Consider the following 19,841-nt stretch of genomic DNA (forward strand, 5'->3'; position numbering starts at 1 on the left):
AATCAGGTAACATACTGCTTCAGCATGACCGAGAGGATGCGACCTTTTCGGGACCTCCTAAAACCATGCACCCCCTTCTACTGGGATGCAACACTACAATCCCTATTCGAAGAATCAAAACGACTCATCATATCTGAAGTCGCAAATGGGGTCCGGATCTTTGACAAGGAACGGACAACATGTCTCGCAACTGACTGGTCGAAGGATGGGATTGGCTTCTGGCTCCTCCAAAAACACTGCAGATGCCCTGGTGAAACCCCACAGTGCTGCCCCGATGGCTGGAAAATCACCCTTGCTGGAGGCCGCTTCACCCATGCAGCGGAGTCGCGCTATGCTCCGATAGAGGGTGAAGCTCTAGCAGTGGCGGACAGCCTGGAAAAAGTAAAGTATTTTGTGTTGGGATGCAAGAACCTGATTATTGCCGTCGATCACAAGCCCTTAATCAAGCTTCTTGGCGACAGACGATTAGAGGACATCCATAACACGCGGCTTGCCAACTTGAAAGAAAGGACTCTAGCATATCGTTTCCGAATTATCCACATCCCGGGAAAACGACACTGCGTACCAGATGCGATTTCACGACATCCGTCGGGTGCCAGACCATCGGAACGACTGCCACTGGTGGATGACATTTCCTCCATTATGGATGTGGCCACATCGACTACACGAAGACAGCACACCTTGACTGGGCTGTGGACCACAGATGACGACACTGGCATGGAAATGGCTATTTCTATGGCAGCCATCAAGACGCTCGATTCTGTGCGGTCCGTCACTTGGGACGATGTTCGGGACGAAACAGCAAGTGACACTCAGATGCTGCAGTTACTCGATTCTATTGAGCAGGGTCTACCTGCCAGTCGGGACGATTTCCCTGTGTCCATTTTGGAATACTTTCCCTTCCGTGAACACCTCTACACTATTGATGGCATAGTGGTCTACAAGGGGAGGATTATCATCCCACCGAAGCTACGGAAGCTTGTCCTTGAGAATCTTCATGCTGCTCACCAAGGAGTCACGGCTATGACCACCCGGGCCAGCAGCTCGATCTTTTGGCCTGGAATCACTCCCCAGATTCATGAGATGCGCAATCGCTGCTCACACTGCAATCGAATGGCCCCATCGCAACCAAGCGCTCCACCTACAGCCTCAGCTGAACCTGCCTACCCTTTCCAGTACGTTTGTTCAGATTACTTTCATCACAAGGGTCGGAGTTATTTGGTCACCGTTGATCGTTACTCTAATTGGCCAATCATTCAGCTAACAACTGGTGGGGCACAAGGCCTAGTGAAATGTCTGCGGTCGAACTTCGCCACTTATGGTATCCCCGACGAATTGGCATCTGACTGTGGGCCAGAATTCACGGCACATGACACCCAAGACTTCTTGCGTCGGTGGGGCGTTAACCATCGGTTGTCATCCACTGCCTTCCCACACAGCAACTGTCGTGCCGAGATCGCAGTCAAAACATCGAAAAGAATGATCACCGATAACACTGGTTCCAATGGTGAACTAGACACTGATCAGTTCCAACGTGCAATACTCCAGTACCGGAATGCACCGGATCAGGACACTAGGTTGTCTCCAGCCATGATCATCTTCAAGAGGCCAGTCAAGGACTTCATACCCATCATCCCAGGCAGATACTTGCCATCGGACACCTGGCGGGAAACACGCAACAATCGTGAGGAAGCTTTGCGCATTCGGCATGCCAGGGAGATCGAAAGACTCTCTGAACACACGACAAAACTACCTCCACTGGCCGTCGGGGACCATGTCCGGATCCAGAACCAGACCGGCCTGGAACCACGAAAATGGGACCGGACCGGAACCGTGATTGAGGTAAAACAATTCGATCAATACGTTGTCAAGGTGGATGGCTCCGGAAGAATCACTCTCCGGAATCGTAAGTTCCTGCGACGTTTTACGCCTTTCAGCATGACAACTCCCACTACGACTGGCAAAAGTGGCATGCTGCCAACCGTTATGCCAAGTGTTATGCCAATCGTACCGAAATACTTAACGTCTGGTACCCAACCCATCGCCGCTCCAAGAGTCTGTCTCAATCCTGTTACCACTCCCCAGAAGGGTGAACCCCAACATGTCATTGCGCCGGGCTTACCATTACAGACACTCCGCTCCACCACCGCGATGACACCACCCGCGAGAGTCGCTAACCAACCACATGTGCAGACCACCGCCACACCTCCACGGTCACTGCCTATTTCTGCCCCCTTGACGGTTCGGGTGATGATGGACCAGCTGGAGAGGACTCCGGCGTCGGACAGGGCGATAGTGAACCACCCACCGGAGACTCCCACAATGGACCAGGAAATTACGAACTGCCCTCAGAGGACTCCGACGATTGATCGGGTGGTGACGGGCCGCCCGAAGCGAATTATCAAACCACCAGCCCGATTCAATTCAGAAGAATATCAATTATAAACTCATGTGATCCTTTTTCTCGGTCTCCAGTTTCGTTCTATTCTGTGTCACAATTGAACGTTTTTGGGAAAGGGAGATAGACAACTCTTGTATGGTGCTGTTCACTATTGCGTTCTCATCTTGTGTAATACTGCGCATTGTTATTTGCATATTCTGTATCTATTATCTTATTCTAATATCTACCATCGCTTTCTTTGTCTTGCAGATTGATTGTTCATCGTTGTTGCTAATAAACCTGCATCCAATTGATACATTCTTGTTTAGATACCCCTTCTAGTAATGTATAAAGTCTTGTCTCCTTCAGCCGCTCCTCATAGCTTAGCAGGCCCTGGAATCAATCTAGTCACTATATACTGAAACTTCTCTATGGTAGATAAATTCTTCTTCAGATGTGGTGACCAAAACTGAACACAATACTCCAGATGAGGCCTCCAAATTCCTATGCATTGTTAACACCTCCGCTTTAAATTCATAGTGTGTCCTCGTACAAATACAACCGAAAACACTGTTAAAGCGCGGCGTTACGCGCGCTGCTTGTGAGCAAGGAGGAAGCGGACAAGCGGTAACATATAAACGTCTTTATTGTAAGACTACACTGTAACACTGTACTGTCCCGGGCTGGGCGCCCGGTGTATATCATGAGGCCACGCCTACCCCTGGTGCGTGGCCACCGCCCACTTGGTGCGCGGAATGATGTCACCACGCCAGTGGGCTTTTGTGTCCGCCACACGCGCCCCCCCAGAATTCCCGCGCACCTGGAGGGCCAGTTTGCGGGGCAGACGAATGACCCGGCCGAAGCGCCCCCTGGCGATCGGCGGCGTCCGGGGTGCAGGGATGCCAGGTGGGATGCCCCTGGCTGCCCCTGGGATGGGTGCAGGACCGGGGGGCGGCGTGGCGGCGGGGCTGGGCGGTGCCGGGGGTCCGCCCGCAGGAGGGCGGCCCCGACGTGGGGGTCGGGCCACTGGCGGTGGATGGTCCACATCGAGGTGGGCCGGCTTGAGGCGGTCTACCGAAACGCGGTCAGGAGTACCGCCGATGTCCAGGGTGAAGTGCTTCGCCCCGGTCTCCAGCACGCGGAAAGGCCCGTCGTACGGGGGCCGCAGTGGTGTCCGATGGGCATCGTGGCGGACGAAGACGTACTCCGCCGTGCGAAGCTCCGGGGCGACGTGCGTCGGTGGGTGCCCGTGGCATGCCGTTGGCACCGGGGCGAACCTCTGGGCGGTCTCTTGTAGAGCGGAGCGCTGCTGTGCCGCGGACCATGGTGCCGTGGAGTCGGGGAGGAACTCGCCCGGCACCCGCAGCGGTTGCCCGAAGACCAATTCCGCCGCGGATGCGCGCAGGTCCTCCTTGGGCGCCGTCCGGAGGCCCAGCAGGACCCAGGGGAGCCTGTCGACCCAGCCGCCGTCGCGGAGGGTGGCCCGGAGCGCGGCCTTCAATGAGCGGTGAAATCGCTCACACAGGCCGTTAGCCTGGGGATGGTAGGCCGTGGTTCGGTGCAGCCGGACCCCGAGCCCCTGCGCAACCGCCCCCCAGAGCTCCGAGGTGAACTGGGGGCCGCGGTCGGATGAGATGTCTGAGGGGGCGCCGAACCGGGCGACCCAGGTGGTGATGAAAGCCTGCGCGACATCGGCCGCCGTTGTCGACGCCAAGGGCACGGCCTCCGGCCACCGGGTGGTGCGGTCCACCATGGTGAGGACGTAGGTGAAACCCCGCGAGGGGGGCAGAGGTCCCACCAGGTCCACGTGGACGTGGTCAAACCGGCGTTCCGGCACCGTGAACGGGGCCAACGGGGCCTGGGTGTGCCGGTGCACCTTGGCGCGCTGGCACGCGAGGCACGTCCTGGCCCAGCCGCGGACGGCCTTCCGGAGGCCATGCCAGACGAACTTGTCGGCGATCAGCCTTTGGGAGGCCCTCGCGCCCGGGTGGGACAGGCCGTGGATGGCGTCAAACACCTGGCGCTGCCAGCCCGCGGGCACGATGGGGCGAGGACGCCCGAGGGAGACGTCGCACAAGAGGGCCGCGCCCGCGCCGTCAAACGGCACCTCGGTGATGCGGAGGCCCGTGACGGCGGTCCGCAAGGCCTGGACGTCGGGGTCAGCGGCCTGGTCCGCTGCCATCCGGGCATAGTCGATGCCGAGGTGGACTGCGTGGGCGACGGCCCGGGAAAGGCAATCCGCCACCGGGTTGTCCTTCCCCGCGACGTGCTGGATGTCCGTCGTGTACTCGGACACGGCCGAGAGGTGACGCTGCTGCCGGGCCGACCACGGCTCGGTGACTTTGCCCATCGCAAAGATCAGCGGCTTGTGGTCGACGAAGGCAGTGAACGCCCGGCCCTCGAGCAGATGGCGGAAGTGCCTGACCGCCAAGTGAAGTCCGAGCAACTCGCGGTCGAAGGTACTGTAACGGCGTTCGGGCGGGCGAAGCTGCCGGCTAAAGAACGCCAGCGGTTGCCAAGCTCCACGCACCCATTGCTCATGCACTGCGCCCACCGCGTAGTCCGAGGCATCGGTGGTGAGGGCGATCGGTGCATCGGGCGCCGGGTGCGCGAGCATGGTGGCGTTAGCCAAGGCGAGCTTCGCGCCCGTGAACGCCGTGTCCATCTGCTCGGTCCAGGTAACGTCGCCTTTGCCCGGCTTACCTCGGAGAGCTTCGTGCAGGGGGCGCAGGAGCTGGGCGATACGGGGCAGGAACCGATGGTAAAAGTTCACCATGCCCAGGAACTCCTGCAGCCCTCTGATCGTGCGGGGGCGTGGAAACCCCTTCACCGCCTCCACCTTGGCCGGTAGGGGGACGGCTCCGTGCCTGGTGACACGGTGCCCCAGAAAATCGATTGTGGCGGCGCCGAACCGGCACTTTGCGGGGTTCACAATCAGGCCATGCTGGCCCAGGCGTTCGAAGAGCGTGCGGAGGTGGCGTAGGTGCTCTTCGCGGGACGCGCTGGCGACGAGGATATCGTCCAGGTAAACGTAGACAAAATCCAAGTCGCGCAGGACGCTGTCCATCAGTCGCTGGAACGCCTGAGCCGCATTCTTCAGACCGAAGGGCATGCGCAAGAACTCGAAGAGTCCGAATGGCGTGATGACCGCCGTCTTCGGGACGTCCTCCGGCCTGACGGGGACCTGATGGTAGCCGCGTATGAGGTCCACCTTCGAGAAGAAGGACCTGCCCGCCAAACGGGCGGAAAAGTCCTGAATGTGGGGGACGGGGTAGCGGTCGGGAGTCGTGGCGTCATTGAGACGGCGATAGTCCCCGCACGGTCGCCATCCCCCGCCGGGCTTCGGCACGATGTGCAGCGGCGACGCCCAAGCGCTCTCTGAGCGCCGAACGATGCCGAGTCGCTCCAGGGTAGCGAACTCCGCTTTTGCCACCGCCAGCTTCGTCGGCTCGAGGCGGCGTGCCCGGGCGTAGACCGGTGGCCCGACGGTGGGGATGTGATGGGCCACCCCGTGCTTGACGGCCCCGGCCGAGAAGGTGGGCCGCGTGAGGGCCGGGAAGCCGGCGAGGAGGCGGGTGAATGCGTCCGCTGCCGGAAGCGTACAGACCAACGTGGCCGGAACCGAATCGTTCGGCAAGCCGCTTGGCAAGCCGCTCGTTGAGCTGGGCAACGCACAAGCGAGCGAGCTGAACGTCTCGGCCTGGACAAGCCGTCTGCGCTTGACGTCGACCAGGAGCCCATTAGCGCACAGGAAGTCCGCGCCAAGCAGTGCCATGGGCACGTCGGCGGTGACGAACGTCCATCGGAAAACCTGCCCTCCAAACCGCAGAGAGAGGCAGCGTTTTCCGTACGTACGGATGGGCGTCCCGTTCGCGGCAAGCAGCGCGGGGCCCCCACCCGCGGCGTGCTTGTCTGACGTGCCGGCGGGAATGACACTCACCTGCGCTCCCGTGTCGCACAGGTAACGGCGCCTGGAGAAGGTGTCCGTTATGAACAGCAGGCTGTTCGAATGGCCGGCGCTCATCGCCACTATTGAGCGCCGGCCCGGGCGTTTCCCGACCCGTTGAAGGAGCACGGCGGATGACACCGCCGAGCTTCGTGGCCGAACTTGGCGTGGAACCAGCACCAGGTGGTGGAGCTGGAGGAGCGCGGCTGGCTCCGCCAGGCCGGTGGAGTTGGCGGGTTTCCCCGCGGTGGCGGTTTTCGCCGCGGCGGTGGGCGGGGCGTGGCGGCGTTCACGAGGTGCATATCAGCATGCTGCTGAACATCAGCGTGCTGTAGAAGCTGATGCTGTGGAACATGCTGCTGAACATCAGCGTCGAGGGCCGTGACGGCCACGCCGACGCTCGCCCGCATGTCCGAAGCGGCGAAGTACCTGTCCGCCTCGGCCGCCAATGCTCGGGGTTCCGTTAGCTCGGTCCCGGCCAACGCGAGGCGGACCTGCGCTGGAAGTTGGCGCCGGAAAAGCGCCCGGAATAGCGAACCGGGGGCTTCGTCGCCCAACAGTGACAGCATATGGTCCATTCGGACCGACGGGCGCGTCTCACCGAGCTCGGGGAGATCCAGGAGGCGGTCGGCCCGTGCGTCGTCCGTAAGGCCGAACGTGGCTAGGAGTAGCCGCTTGAGTGCCTCGTACTTGTGGCCGTTCGGTGGGTGGCGAAGGACGGACACAACTCGAGCGGCCGTGCCGGGCCCGAGGGAGGCGACGACGTGGCAATAGCGCGTGTCATCGCCGGTGAGGCGCCGAAGCTGAAATTGGGCTTCGGCCTGGACGAACCAGACTTCGGCCTGAGCCTCCCAAAATTCCGGAAGTTTGACGAAGTCGGCCATGGCGATGGCGTCGCGTGTGGAAGGATCGCTCCAGCAGATCCAACGTCGAGGGTCACCAGTAAAGCGCGGCGTTACGCGCGCTGCTTGTGAGCAAGGAGGAAGCGGACAAGCGGTAACATATAAACGTCTTTATTGTAAGACTACACTGTAACACTGTACTGTCCCGGGCTGGGCGCCCGGTGTATATCATGAGGCCACGCCTACCCCTGGTGCGTGGCCACCGCCCACTTGGTGCGCGGAATGATGTCACCACGCCAGTGGGCTTTTGTGTCCGCCACACTGTTATGTTTAAACCTTTAGCTGCCTTGTACTGTGTGTCTGCTTACTTCCCATATCTATTACCACCCTCAGATCTTTATACTGCGTGATATGCTCCAAGACTGCCCCGTACACCATGTAATCTCTATTTTCTTACCCATCTCCAGCACATTACATTTATTGATGTTAAATGAGAACCAAATCGCAAATTTATTTCTACGGCGTAGCCTGCAGGGCAATGTCGTCTGAAACAGTGTTTGGCTGTCCGTCCATTCCGCCGGAATTTTGCTGGTTTATTACCCTCGCCAGAGGAGAGGGTATTGCATTTGAATCCGTTTGTCTGTTTGTCCGCACAGAATAAATATGATTTTCTCTGCAACCGTTGGTCCGATTGACAGGAAATTTTCACCATAGGTGCAACTCCACCTGTATAATTTTTTAATGATAATTATGACGTCATAGGTCACGTGGTTTGGCCACCATCTAGGAAAAACCGAAAAACTTTACACCTCTATATCTCCGAAACCGCTGAATAGAAAAAATTGAAACGTGGCTCATGGTAAAGAACTCTCCACGGGGAATAAAATATGGTAATGATGATGTCATAGGTGCCTCCATTATGACGTCATAATTCGACAAGTACAAAACTTCATCCGATCAAGATGAAATTTCTTGAGCATCAAGGGATAAATTGGTGGAAAAAAAATGATGACGTCATCGGTCACGTGGTTCGGCCGCCATATTTTTTTTTAACACAAAAGCCTTAAACACCACTGAAAACACATCCTGGTGAGGGTCTGCAATCTTCGATTGCTCTTTCTAATTACCTATGTTTTGTGCGTTTCATATGTATTTTTTGATAGCTGGGCTTGTTGATTGGTGTTGTATGAGATGTAAACTATGTGTTTGAATGTGTCCCCCTTTGTTATGGGGGAATTGTTATGGGGAAAACTTCCTCGCTATCCGTCATTTCCGTATATGTCCAACCTTTCTGGAACGTATCTTGGACATCCTGTGCACAGATAATGCTGAAACAATGAATGCTGAACCACCTAATGTGTCTGTCTACAAACGGACAAACTTATTGATAGACTGGATTCCTCATTTTTCCCATTTTTAGGAGAAAGATCGGCGTGGATCAGGTGGAAACTCAAAATCACAATTGCATTGAGATATTACTGAACCAGCTTATGGTTCCACATGCAGTAAATGGCGAAACTGCTAATAATGCAATGCAATAATGCAATAATGCAAACAATGCAATTTAGCTCTTTCACGAGCCTCGATCTTGTATACAAAAAAAAAAAAAAAAAATACTAAACCCGTGAATTAGTTTATATGTGGAGAGAGAGCAGCTTTGTATGGGTGTAAACTCAAAATCATAATTGTATTTAGAAATGTATGAAACCTCCAACCACCTCAGGACACCCACTGGGACCTCTAAAGGTTTCGCAGAAAGTTTGCCAGGGCGCCCCAAAACTGAAGGAGTAGTTCGGGGACAGACGGATAGACAGACAGACAGACACTCCTGCTTTATCACATAAATAATAAATACATTAATGGTACAATATATGATTGTTTAAAGAAAAAATATATATATACTCACCTTCGAGGGATTACTGAATTTAGACAAAGGCATGCAAACCGCCGTGGGAAGCAAAGCAAGGTGGATGTTTTGGATATTCGTACTTCATCAGATGCAGTTACATCCATGTTGCTCCAACGAGAGAGTAACACCTAAAACATCACAACTTTGTTCGCACACTTTTGTCAACCTCTGGTTTATTTAAAATAAAATAAAAACTTCAAATTGTCCGCCAACACGGCCCAACACTTGCCTCGACACAGTCTAGTATTCTTCGATGCAATATTTAATTTAATTGCTCATTTATTTTGCCAAACCCTCATCCTTTCTTCTCATTGTTTCTGCCTTCAATGCCTCCTGTTTCTTTTTTGCAGATCCTGAATGAAGATTGTGACCAAAACTGGTACAAGGCCGAGCTGCGTGGTCGTGACGGTTTCATCCCCAAAAACTACATTCAGATGCAGCCCCATCCGTATGTATGCCAGAAGGAGAATAAAAAACAGGACAGATTATGCTCTTCTTTCTAGCTCTTCCATGAGAGGCAATCTTGTATACAAAAAAAGGAAGGGAGAAAATATTTTGGGAAGTGAGATCGAATTCGCAGGTGATTTAGTTATTGCACTAAGTTAAGTTTACAATCCTCAGGTTCTATTTGAATCAACTACTTGTTGTCCCTTTTTGTACGATATTCTATTGCTTCTATCAACGTAAAGCAAGTGATGGTTTGCTGATTTATAGTCTAACATATAAAACACAATATCAGTTTGTGTGTGTTGTACAGATGTCTGTCCTCTTCATAAGGGTAGGTTTTAAAGACCAATCTATTACCACCTAAAACTACGGTCTATTTTATTTAGTCTGTTCTGATTTTATTTTTTTATAGTCTGTTCTGTCTTTTATAGTCTCTATTTTTAGTCGGATTTTTAGTCTGATTTCTAGTCTGTTCACTACGGTCTATTTTTGAGGATAATACAAACTCGAAAATCATATTCCATAAAAGAGTAATTATGTCTTCTATTGGAATTGTAGATGGTGGTTGCAAACCGAGCCTCAAGGGCAGTGTACAGAAGCGTTTTTAAAAATCGCAATAAATACAAGGTGCAGTAAGGTGAAATTCTCTGCACGTGATGTTCAAAGCGCACAGAGTAAAATGAGTGTTCATGTATGTCCGTATGATGTCTAATAAATAAAGAAGATATCAGCACATCCGACACGAGTCCGAGGCTTTAGACTTTGGCACGCTCACGAAGCTGTAGTGTCGAATAAACTGTTCAAAACCGTCATTTTTAATGGCCTTTTTACTCGTCACTTTTTTATTATTATTATAAATATATTATATATTTTTTGCATACAAGACCGAGGCTCGTGTAGGAGCTAACATAAATCACAAAAAAACATAAACGGACACATGAAACATATAATAAAGGGGGTGGGAGAAAAGATGGGGAGAGAGAGGGAAGCACACAAGTACAACAGTAGAGAACAGAGACATCGGGAGATCTGTGGGAGGGAGAGGGCTTGGGGGAAGAGGGTATGGGAAAGGGGAGGGGGGGGGGGGTTGAAGAGGTATAAAACAAATGGACACTATGAGGACTTCAAGGAAAGAAGTCGGTATTTCAAAAAAGTGGATTTGGGGTGCATTAACGGGGTAGAAAAGATCAAGGTTTTGGATGGGGGAAGATAAGAGATGGTGGTGAACAGCTGTTTTAAAGACCTGGAGGGTGGAGTGGGATTGAAGGGAGTGGGGGGCTTTGTTCCAGAGGTGGGAGAAAAGAGGAATGAAAGGGTGAAGGTGAGCAGGGAGTCTTGATTTTGACAGTTTCATCAGAAGAGGGTTGCTAGTAAGGGAAACATATGAAAATCTGTTAACTAAATTGTTACCAAAAAATTTCTTCACCAATATGTTTGTAAAGGTGTGTAATAACATGTGTTAAAATGTTGAAGGTCAACTCCGGTGGGAAACCCAGAAAAAAAGCTGTTGAATTCGGGTACCGAAAAATTATTTTCGAGAATTTTTATTTTTTTAAATCGGCCCTTAAGTAACTTATGAGGGGTCAAATAAGGGTTTTTCATGATTCTGAGTTGATTGTTAACATTTATATTTCACCACAGACACTCCTTTGTGGAAAAATAATTTCTAAATATATCTCATTTTCTACTTTGCAGGACATGGAGTCTAGCAATATGGATGAAGACGTTACTCCACCTGTGCTCAATTGCTTCATCTGTGCACGCTCGGATACACCAGCTGAAAGGCTCATACAGGCAACTCCAAAGGGATACTCAACTTTATTGAAACAAGCAGAAACTGTCGAAAATGTTACTGTTGTGGAACGTATGAAGGAGGCTCAAAAGGAAGGAAAACTGAGGTACCACCAGAAGTGTAAAAATGATCTGTACAACAACTTTGTTGCAACCACCAAGAAGTCAGCTCAAGCATCAAAGGCAGAGAAAGAGTCATCAAAGTTGAAGAGAAGACGCACTACTTGTGAGTTCAGTTCATCAACTGGCTGCAGTTCTAGAAGATCACAGTCAGTTGACCTCCTGTATAAGGATGTATGCATTCTTTGCAACCAACCAGCCCAGCTCTACAAAAATAATCCAGCACAAGCTAGAAAGAAATACAGAGTGCCAGATAATTTGACTGCAGATACACTGAAGGCAAGCTTGCTGAAGACAGCACGGAGTCGCGGGGATGACTGGGGCACTGAAGTCACTGGACGCCTGGAAGGGATCAACGACTTGGTAGCAGAAGAAACACTGTACAATTTGCGATGCAAACTTATGTTTGCGAGAGGTGACAGTTTGTCCAAGACTGATGAGGAAGGAAAAAGGAAGAGAGGACAGAGGAGTATTGATGAGGAGCGAGAGGCAGTTTTTATTGAATTCTGCGAATGATTAGACTCAGAATTAGAGCATGGGGTAATGAACATGGACCAAGTCCATGAAAAGCTGCAGGAGTTTGATCAGTCACCAGAGAAGAGCCTTTCTTATTCAAAGCATTGGCTAAAGATAAAACTTCTAGAGAAATACGAAGACACCTTGTATTTCACAACACAGGAAAGAAGGGCAGATGTACTCTGTCTCAAAGATGGCACCGACAATATTCTGCGAGGGCATCATGCTAATCTTGACCATGGAGATGAGAAGACTCAGATCATAAAGACGGCACTCAAGTTCATATCCAATGATATTGCCTTGATTGATTTAGGTCCAAAGTCATACCCCACCACACACAGTATGACTGACATCGATAGTCAGCTGACACTTGTTCCTGCAAGCCTTCAGATGTTCTTGAGACCGATTGTCAAGACAGACGAAAGAGTTGCCGTTTGGGGGCAGAATTTTATTAAGGCCTGTCGACCTCGGTCTGGAGTATTGCCACACCAAATGGGGCTTGCCATACAACTTGATCATAGATTTGGGTCAAAATGGATGCTCAACAAGTTCCACCGGCTGGGATACACTGAGTCTTACACGGAGACACAAAACTACAAATACTGCTTCCTTAATAGTAGGAGTGGAGATCATGTTCCAGATACTTCTGGCACTCTTGACACCATTGTCGAGGAAACCGATGAACAGATCAATGATGAGGTTGCGGTTGATGCTGCGCTTGAGGATCAATCAGTGATGACAGCCAAAGTGCCAGCCAGTGAAAGTGAATTGTCAAGTAATGATCAGGTGGTCTTTATGGAGGTTGGGGAAACAAACAATGCAGTCACTCAGTTTGTTGGAGACAATATAGATTTAAACATTGTCTCTATTCACGGAAACACTCCCTTTCACTCAATGGGTTGGATCGAAGTCACCTCTCCGGCACCACCTTTGCCAGATCCACAGACAACAGCAGCTTTCCCCCGGGTGAAGTTGAAGGCACTCGACAAAGCTAAGATCCTGAGAGGAACTGAAGTAAAGATTATTCCATTTACGAACAGGAAACAGATAGGAATGAACGCGATCATGTTTCTCCCCCTCGCTGAGCTTTCCTCCTCCCTGGCTCATGATCAGCCACTCCTCACTCCAGGTGACACACTCTGGGCAGCGGGGTGGGTGATCAAAGCCAACGATCCTGAGTTCCCACACTCCAACTGGAATGGCTGGATGAAGAGAATCCATGCTAATGATGCAAAGCAGAGCACACAGATCGAGTTCCTCCCAGTTATTGAAGGAGACCCTAATGACCTCAACACCATCTTCACCACTCTGAAAGAGTGCATACGGCACGCTGGGGTCGCTATGGTGACCTTTGATCTTCCGATTTGGCTGAAGGCTGTGAATATAATAAAGCAGGCAAATCTACCCGTCATTCCAAGGTTGGGTGGTTTTCACCTGCTGAAGTCTTATCTTGGATCAATGGGTAACATCATGGAAGATTCTGGACTACTAGATGTGATCCAGTTGATCTATCCTGGAAGTACGACAGCCAACCACATCATGGATGGAGGATGTTTTGACAAGGCAATCCGTGTTCACCTCCTCATCGATGCAGCCATCTATCAACACATCATGAAACTTGCCTTCACTGAGGAGGAGCGTGGTGACATGAAGACCTTCATGGAGAAGGTGGCTGATGGGAAGATGGGAGCCAGACACTCAGACCCAGTAGTGCCAGTGTTTGAGCAAAGGTTTGAAGAAACCTTCAAACGACTCGAAAATAATTTTTCGTTACTCGAATTCAACAGCTTTTTTTCTGGGTTTCCCACGGGAGTTGAACTTCAACATTTTAACACATGTTATTACACACCTTTACAAACATATTGGTGAAGAAATTTTTTGGTAACAATTTAGTTAACAGATTTGTGAAATATCTCATAAAATGCCCTTACTATGCTGGCAGATCTTGTGCGACCTGAAGGAATATTTGGGGGACAGAACACAGACAGAGCTGGGGGAGCTAGGACGGAGAGGAATCGGTAGAGGACAGAAAAACCACCAACCTGCCTGTGGTGAGTGAGTGAAAGGCCCTCAGAATCAGCTTCATCGCAGGAGATTCCAATGATTCTGAACGCTTCAACAGCGTGAAGCGGAGCTATGTGTGAGACGGGAGCACCAGCCCAGTGGGGAGAGCAGTATTTTATTGAGCTGCAGATGAAAGCCTTGTATGTGGTGAGGAGCTCATGTGTGCCAAGGAAGGACTTCGCATGACAGAGGATGCCCAGTCGGTGACTGGGTTTGGAGGCCAGCTTGGAAATGTGGTTTTCCTAGGAAAGATCATGGCAAATAGTGAGACCCAAAAGCTTGAGTGACAGAACTTCTTGGAGAGGGTTGTTCAGAAAGTGGATGGGAGGGTTGTCCAGACAGTCTTTTCAGAGAGACATCGTGAGAGTATGAGATTTGTCTGGATTGAAAGACATGTTCCACTTGTTTGACCAGTCTGTGATTTTGTCCAGGTCTGCAGAGAGTGAGGAGGCTGCTGCCTGCCGATCTGAGGAATGAGGTATGGAGTGGCAGAGAGTGGAATCATCAGCAAAGAGATAGAGAGGATTTTCCAGAGAGTCGAAGAGATCATTGATTAAGACCAGAAAAAAGCACAGGGCCCAGAACACTGCCTTGGGGAACTCCAGCCTGAACAGGAATGGGAGAAGAGAGAATTCCATTCAGGGCCACACATTGGCTGTGACGAGAGAGGAAGTACGCAACCCATGCATGGAGATTTCAATGGATACTATAAGAGGAGAGTTTGGTGAGCAGAGCGGGGTGCCAGACCATATCAAAGGCACGTGATATGTCAAGGGAGACAGCTCTAATTTGCTGTTTGACATTGAGGACCTCCATCCATTGTTGAGACAGCAGAAGCAGCATGTCCAGAGTAGAATGACCTGGTCTGAATCCAAGTTGATGATCAGAGATCAAGCCATTGGTGAAGAGGAAGGATTTGATATCTGAAGCAATGATGGATTCCATGACTTTGCTGATAATTGGGAGCAGGCTGATTTGTCTGTAGTTGCAAGGATCTGTTTTTGCACCATTTTTGGGTAAAGCAGTAATGTTGGCAGATTTCCAAGCTGATGGCAGATAACCGTGAGCAAAAGAGCGGGTGAAGAGAACTGAGAGAGGGTGTGAAAGAGCGGCAGAGCAGGATTTTAGGACCCGTGGGCTGATGCCGTTTGTCCAGTTGCAGAATCAGTCAAGGTTTGACATAAACTTATCCACCTTGTCAGGAGAGAAGGACACAGAGTCCTGGAGTAGCTGGGTATGATGGGTACAGAGAGAGACGGGTTTGGGACACAAGATTTTAAGGCAAACACAGAGATGAGGCATTCAGCTTTTTCACGTTTGGAGTCAGCTGTGTAGCCGTTTGAGGTAAGGGAGGGGATGGAGGGGAAACAAACACCAGAAACAGATTTGACCAGATGTCACCAGGATTTGGAGGAAGGAGACAGGTTTGACAGTTCAGTCTTGAGAGTGGAGAGATAGTGCTTCCTGGATCTCCTGAGGGTAGACACACACTTGTTCCGAGCTCTGCAAAAAGAACGGAGATTGCCTTCCATTGAATTTGCCTTCCATGATGAGAAGGCAAGTTGTTTCAGGGCAACTGCTTCACCACAATATTCAGTGTACCATGGACGGGAGGAAGGTATGACAACTGAAAACGAGATGGGATACAGCGCATTCAGAAAGTATTCAGACCCCTTCACTTTTTTCACATTTTGTTTTGTTGCAGCCTTATGCTGAAATCGTTTAAATTCATTTTTTCCCTCATCAATCTCCACTCAATATCCCATAATGACAAAGAGAAAACAGGATTTTAGAAAGTTTTGCAAATTTATTAAAAAGAAAAAACTGAAATATCACATTGACGTAAGTATTCATACCCTTTGCTATGACACTTGAAATTTAGCTCAGGTGCCTCCCATTTCACTTGATCATCTTTGAGATGTTTCTACCCCTTGATTTGAGTCCATCTGTGGTAAATTGAATTGATTGTACATGATTTGGAAAGGCACACACCTGTCTATACAAGGTCTCACAGCTGACAATGCATATCAAAGGAAAAACCAAGCCATGAGGTCGAAGGAACTGCCTGCAGAGCTCAGAGACAGGATTGTGTCGAGGCACAGATCTGGGGAAGCCTACAAAAAAAATGTCTGCTTTATTTAAGGTTCCCAAGAGCATAGTGGCCTCCATAATTCTTAAATGGAAGAAGTTTGGAACAACGAGGACTCTTCCTAGAGCTGGCCATCTGGCCAAACTGAGCAATCGGGGGAGAAGGGCCTTGGTAAGAGAGGTGACCAAGAACCCGATGGTCACTCTGGCTGAGCTCCAGAGATCCTGTGTGGAGATGGGAGAAACTTCCAGAAGGACAACCATCACTGCAACACTCCACTGATCTGGGCTTTGTGGCAGAGTGGCAGACGGAAGCCTCTCCTCAGTGAAAGACACATGAAAGCCCGCTTGGAGTTTGCAAAAAAGCACGTAAAGGACTATTAGACTGTGAGAAACAAGATTCTGTGGTCTGATGAAACCAAGATTGAACTGTTTGGCTTCCGTCTGGCCACCGTCAGAGCAAACAGCAATAAGGGTATTCCCTCGTCCCAATCCTTGTCACATTCAAAGCAGGAAGTGCTGATCACATTCTTTAATGTCTGGTGAAACCTTTCCATGGCCTCTTGGGTCTTGGGATGGTAAGTACTTGACATCACTTGATTCACTCCCAACAGGTGTACCACTTGCTGAAAAAGCTTTGACATGAAGTTGGAATCCTGATCAGACCGGATGACCTTAGGTAGGCCAACCAGGGTGAAAAAGTTAATCAAGGCCTTCGTAATAACTGCCGCAGTAATTTTCCTAAGAGGCACCGCTTCTGGGAACCTTGTGGAAGTGCACATGATGGTCAGCAAATACTGATATCCAGCCTTAGTTTTAGGTAAAGGACCTACACAGTCAATAATTACCCGGCTTAATGGTTCTTCAAAAGATGGAATCGGTTTTAAAGTCGCTGTTGGGGTTTTCTGATTAGGTTTGCCCACCAGCTGACAAGAATGACAAGGTTTACAGAATTCCGCCACATCTCGTCGCAATCCTGGCCAGAACAAAATGTGCCAGAATTCAAATCATGGTTGTAGCTTCAAATCATGGTTGTAGCTTTAAATCATGATTGCAGCTTCAAATCATGCTTTAGTTTCAAATCATGATTATAGCTTCAAATCATGATTGTGATCATGTTGAACCATCCACTTGCTTCATACATATAATTTAGCAAAGGTCTAAAGACCCATTCTTGTGAAAGACACCAAGGTGGGACCAATATTTACAGCCATTATCTTTTATCTAACAGGTTCATGGTTCACCGGGTGGTCCAATAATGTATCCACAATTTTGAATCCCTATAATTATTTTGTTAAGAAACAAAATCAAACAATGTTTTAAAGGATATTGATACATTTCAAGGATTTTTAAAGGATATTGATAAATATTTCAAGTTTTTAGGATACAAATTTTATTGAAATCAGATGTATATAAAATTAGTTATGAATTGCAACATGATTTCCATCATTCTTAAGCAAAGCATTTTCAACCTGTTGCAATCCAACTGCATTTTTCCCAAAGCTGCTTGAACCCACTCTTTCAGGTCTCGAATGTTCTCTGGTTGAGTTGCATAAAATTTGTCATAAAAACTTAAAATATGTATCAATATCCTATAAATTTTTTGTTTGATTTTGTCTTAGCAATACAATTATAGGGGTTCAAAATTGTTGATAGATTATATTGGACCACCCTGTATTTTAATAATTTCGCATTCAGACAAATATAATCAAGCTTTATTGCGTGGTGGGAAATAAGATTATTGGTTGTTGGGGTATAGTGATGCAAGGTGAAAGTATAGATGTAAATATATATTATTAATTGACATATGTTGGAAAATTACACGCTCAGACCAGGAATCGAACCCGGGTGCTCTCGTGAGTCGTACCAGTGCTCGGAGCTGGTATGGGCGCGTAATTTTCCCACATGTCAATTAATTAATTATAATCCTGTTCATTTATATAAAATATATATTAGTGTGGGTAAAAGCATCCTGGTCGCACTCCGAAAATCACAGAACAAGTCAATCTTTCCACCAATGAGTGTTTGCATTTTCTTGCGGAATGGGTTGCGGATTTGCGGAATGGGCAGCAACGGAGTGGTTTTGTACAAGGTGTATGCTTTGCAAACCTGCAGGGTTACACTGTTTACAGCTCCAAGAAGTATGCAACTATACACCTGAAACCATTTTCAATGCCTTACATTGTTTCATGCAGCTGCCTCATATTAGTAGGTGCATTGCTCTTTTGTGCAGAACAGTCTGTTCTCTCGAAAATGTTGCTGAATCGTTCATTTAAAACATTGTTTTAGTTGAATCCACTTAAACAAATAATATTAGAACTCCTTTAGATGCAAACAATCAATGGACTGCAAAACGAGGCTGCAGAAGCAGTTAATAAAATTGAACGGATGGTGTGCTTGTGTTTTGAATTTGGCCAGGTTACCAGCACAAAGGGCCAAAAAGATAGCTCAGAAGTGGAGTACTTGCCTTTCATCTGTCTCATCTGGATTCATTTTGAGGCCGGACTATAAATTGTCATCCTGGTGCTTGGAGAAGATACAGGCAGGGTGTCGCAGATATAAGTATGCTTTCCATTGGAGAAGACATTAGACAGTCAGCTGTCTCACTTGCTATCTTGTGGACTATCAAGATGCCATGCAACCTTTTGAAAAAAGTAGGCCGTGTACAACTCGGCCAAATTCTAAATTCCTGCCTAGCTTGAGGGTTGCTTTGGTTTTAAATTGGTCTGTGCGTAAAAAATATGACCCATACAAGATAAACCATTGGCTGTAAAAACGTTCATCACCAGTTGTGGATCACAGATTCCTTCCACAAAAGGTTGGTGATTTATCCTGTCAAGGATAACCACGGAATAGTTTATATTCACATGAATGTAAAGCATATACCTCGATTGAAACATTTCTGGAATCGGTGTTTTCAAGGAAGGTGAAAATACCATCAGTTCTTGGTTTAGGAAATCGATTCTTGGTTTAGGAAATCGATTCTTGGTTTGGGAAATTGATTCTTGCTTTAGGAAATCGATTCTTGCTTTAGGAAATCGATTCTTGTTTTAAGAAATCCATACTTGCTTTAGAAAATCGATACTTGCTTTAGCAAATCGATTTTTGGTTTAGGAAATCGATACTTGGTTTCGGAAGTCGATTCTTGATTTAGGAAGTCGATTATTGGTTTCGGAAATCGATACTTGCTTTAGGAAATAGATTCTTGGTTTAGGAAATCGATATTTGCTTTCGGAAATCGATACTTTGTTTAGGAAGTCGATTCCTGGTTTAGGAAATCGATTCTTGTTTTAGGAAATCGATTCTTGGTTTAGGAAATCGATTCTTGGTTTAGCAAATCGATTCTTGGTTTAGGAAATCGATACTTGGTTTAGGAAGTCGATTCTTGCTTTAGGAAATCGATTCTTGTTTTAAGAAATCCATACTTGCTTTAGAAAATCGATACTTGCTTTAGCAAATTGATTATTGGTTTTGGAAATCGATATTTGCTTTCGGAAATCGATACTTGCTTTAGGAAATCGATTCTTGGTTTAGGAAGTCGATTCTTGGTATAGGAAATAGATTCTTGGTTTAGGAAATCGATTCTTGGTTTAGAAAATCGATTCTTGGTTTAGGAAATCGATTCTTGGTTTAGGAAGTCGATTCTTGGTTTAGGAAATAGATTCTTGGTTTAGGAAATCGATTCTTGGTTTAGGAAATTGATACTTGCTTTCAGAAATCTATTCTTGGTTCAAATGA

General features: G+C 48.5%; 2 protein-coding genes across 2 annotated transcripts in view; one reads left to right on the forward strand and one right to left on the reverse strand.

The window, feature by feature from the left end:
* Positions 1-19,841, reverse strand: part of LOC137414229 (uncharacterized) — a 193,399-nt gene that overhangs the window by 69,670 nt on the left and 103,888 nt on the right. The window lies entirely within an intron of this gene.
* Positions 1-19,841, forward strand: part of LOC137413929 (growth factor receptor-bound protein 2-like) — a 115,321-nt gene that overhangs the window by 40,431 nt on the left and 55,049 nt on the right. The window contains exon 2 of the mRNA XM_078779441.1: positions 9,428-9,525. Coding sequence (XP_078635567.1) covers positions 9,428-9,525 — 98 coding nt within the window. The remainder of the gene's footprint in view (positions 1-9,427; positions 9,526-19,841) is intronic.

The sequence above is a fragment of the Myxine glutinosa genome, chromosome 5 (genome assembly GCF_964187855.1).
Source record: "Myxine glutinosa chromosome 5, kmMyxGlut1.1, whole genome shotgun sequence".
Taxonomy (NCBI): domain Eukaryota; kingdom Metazoa; phylum Chordata; class Myxini; order Myxiniformes; family Myxinidae; genus Myxine; species Myxine glutinosa.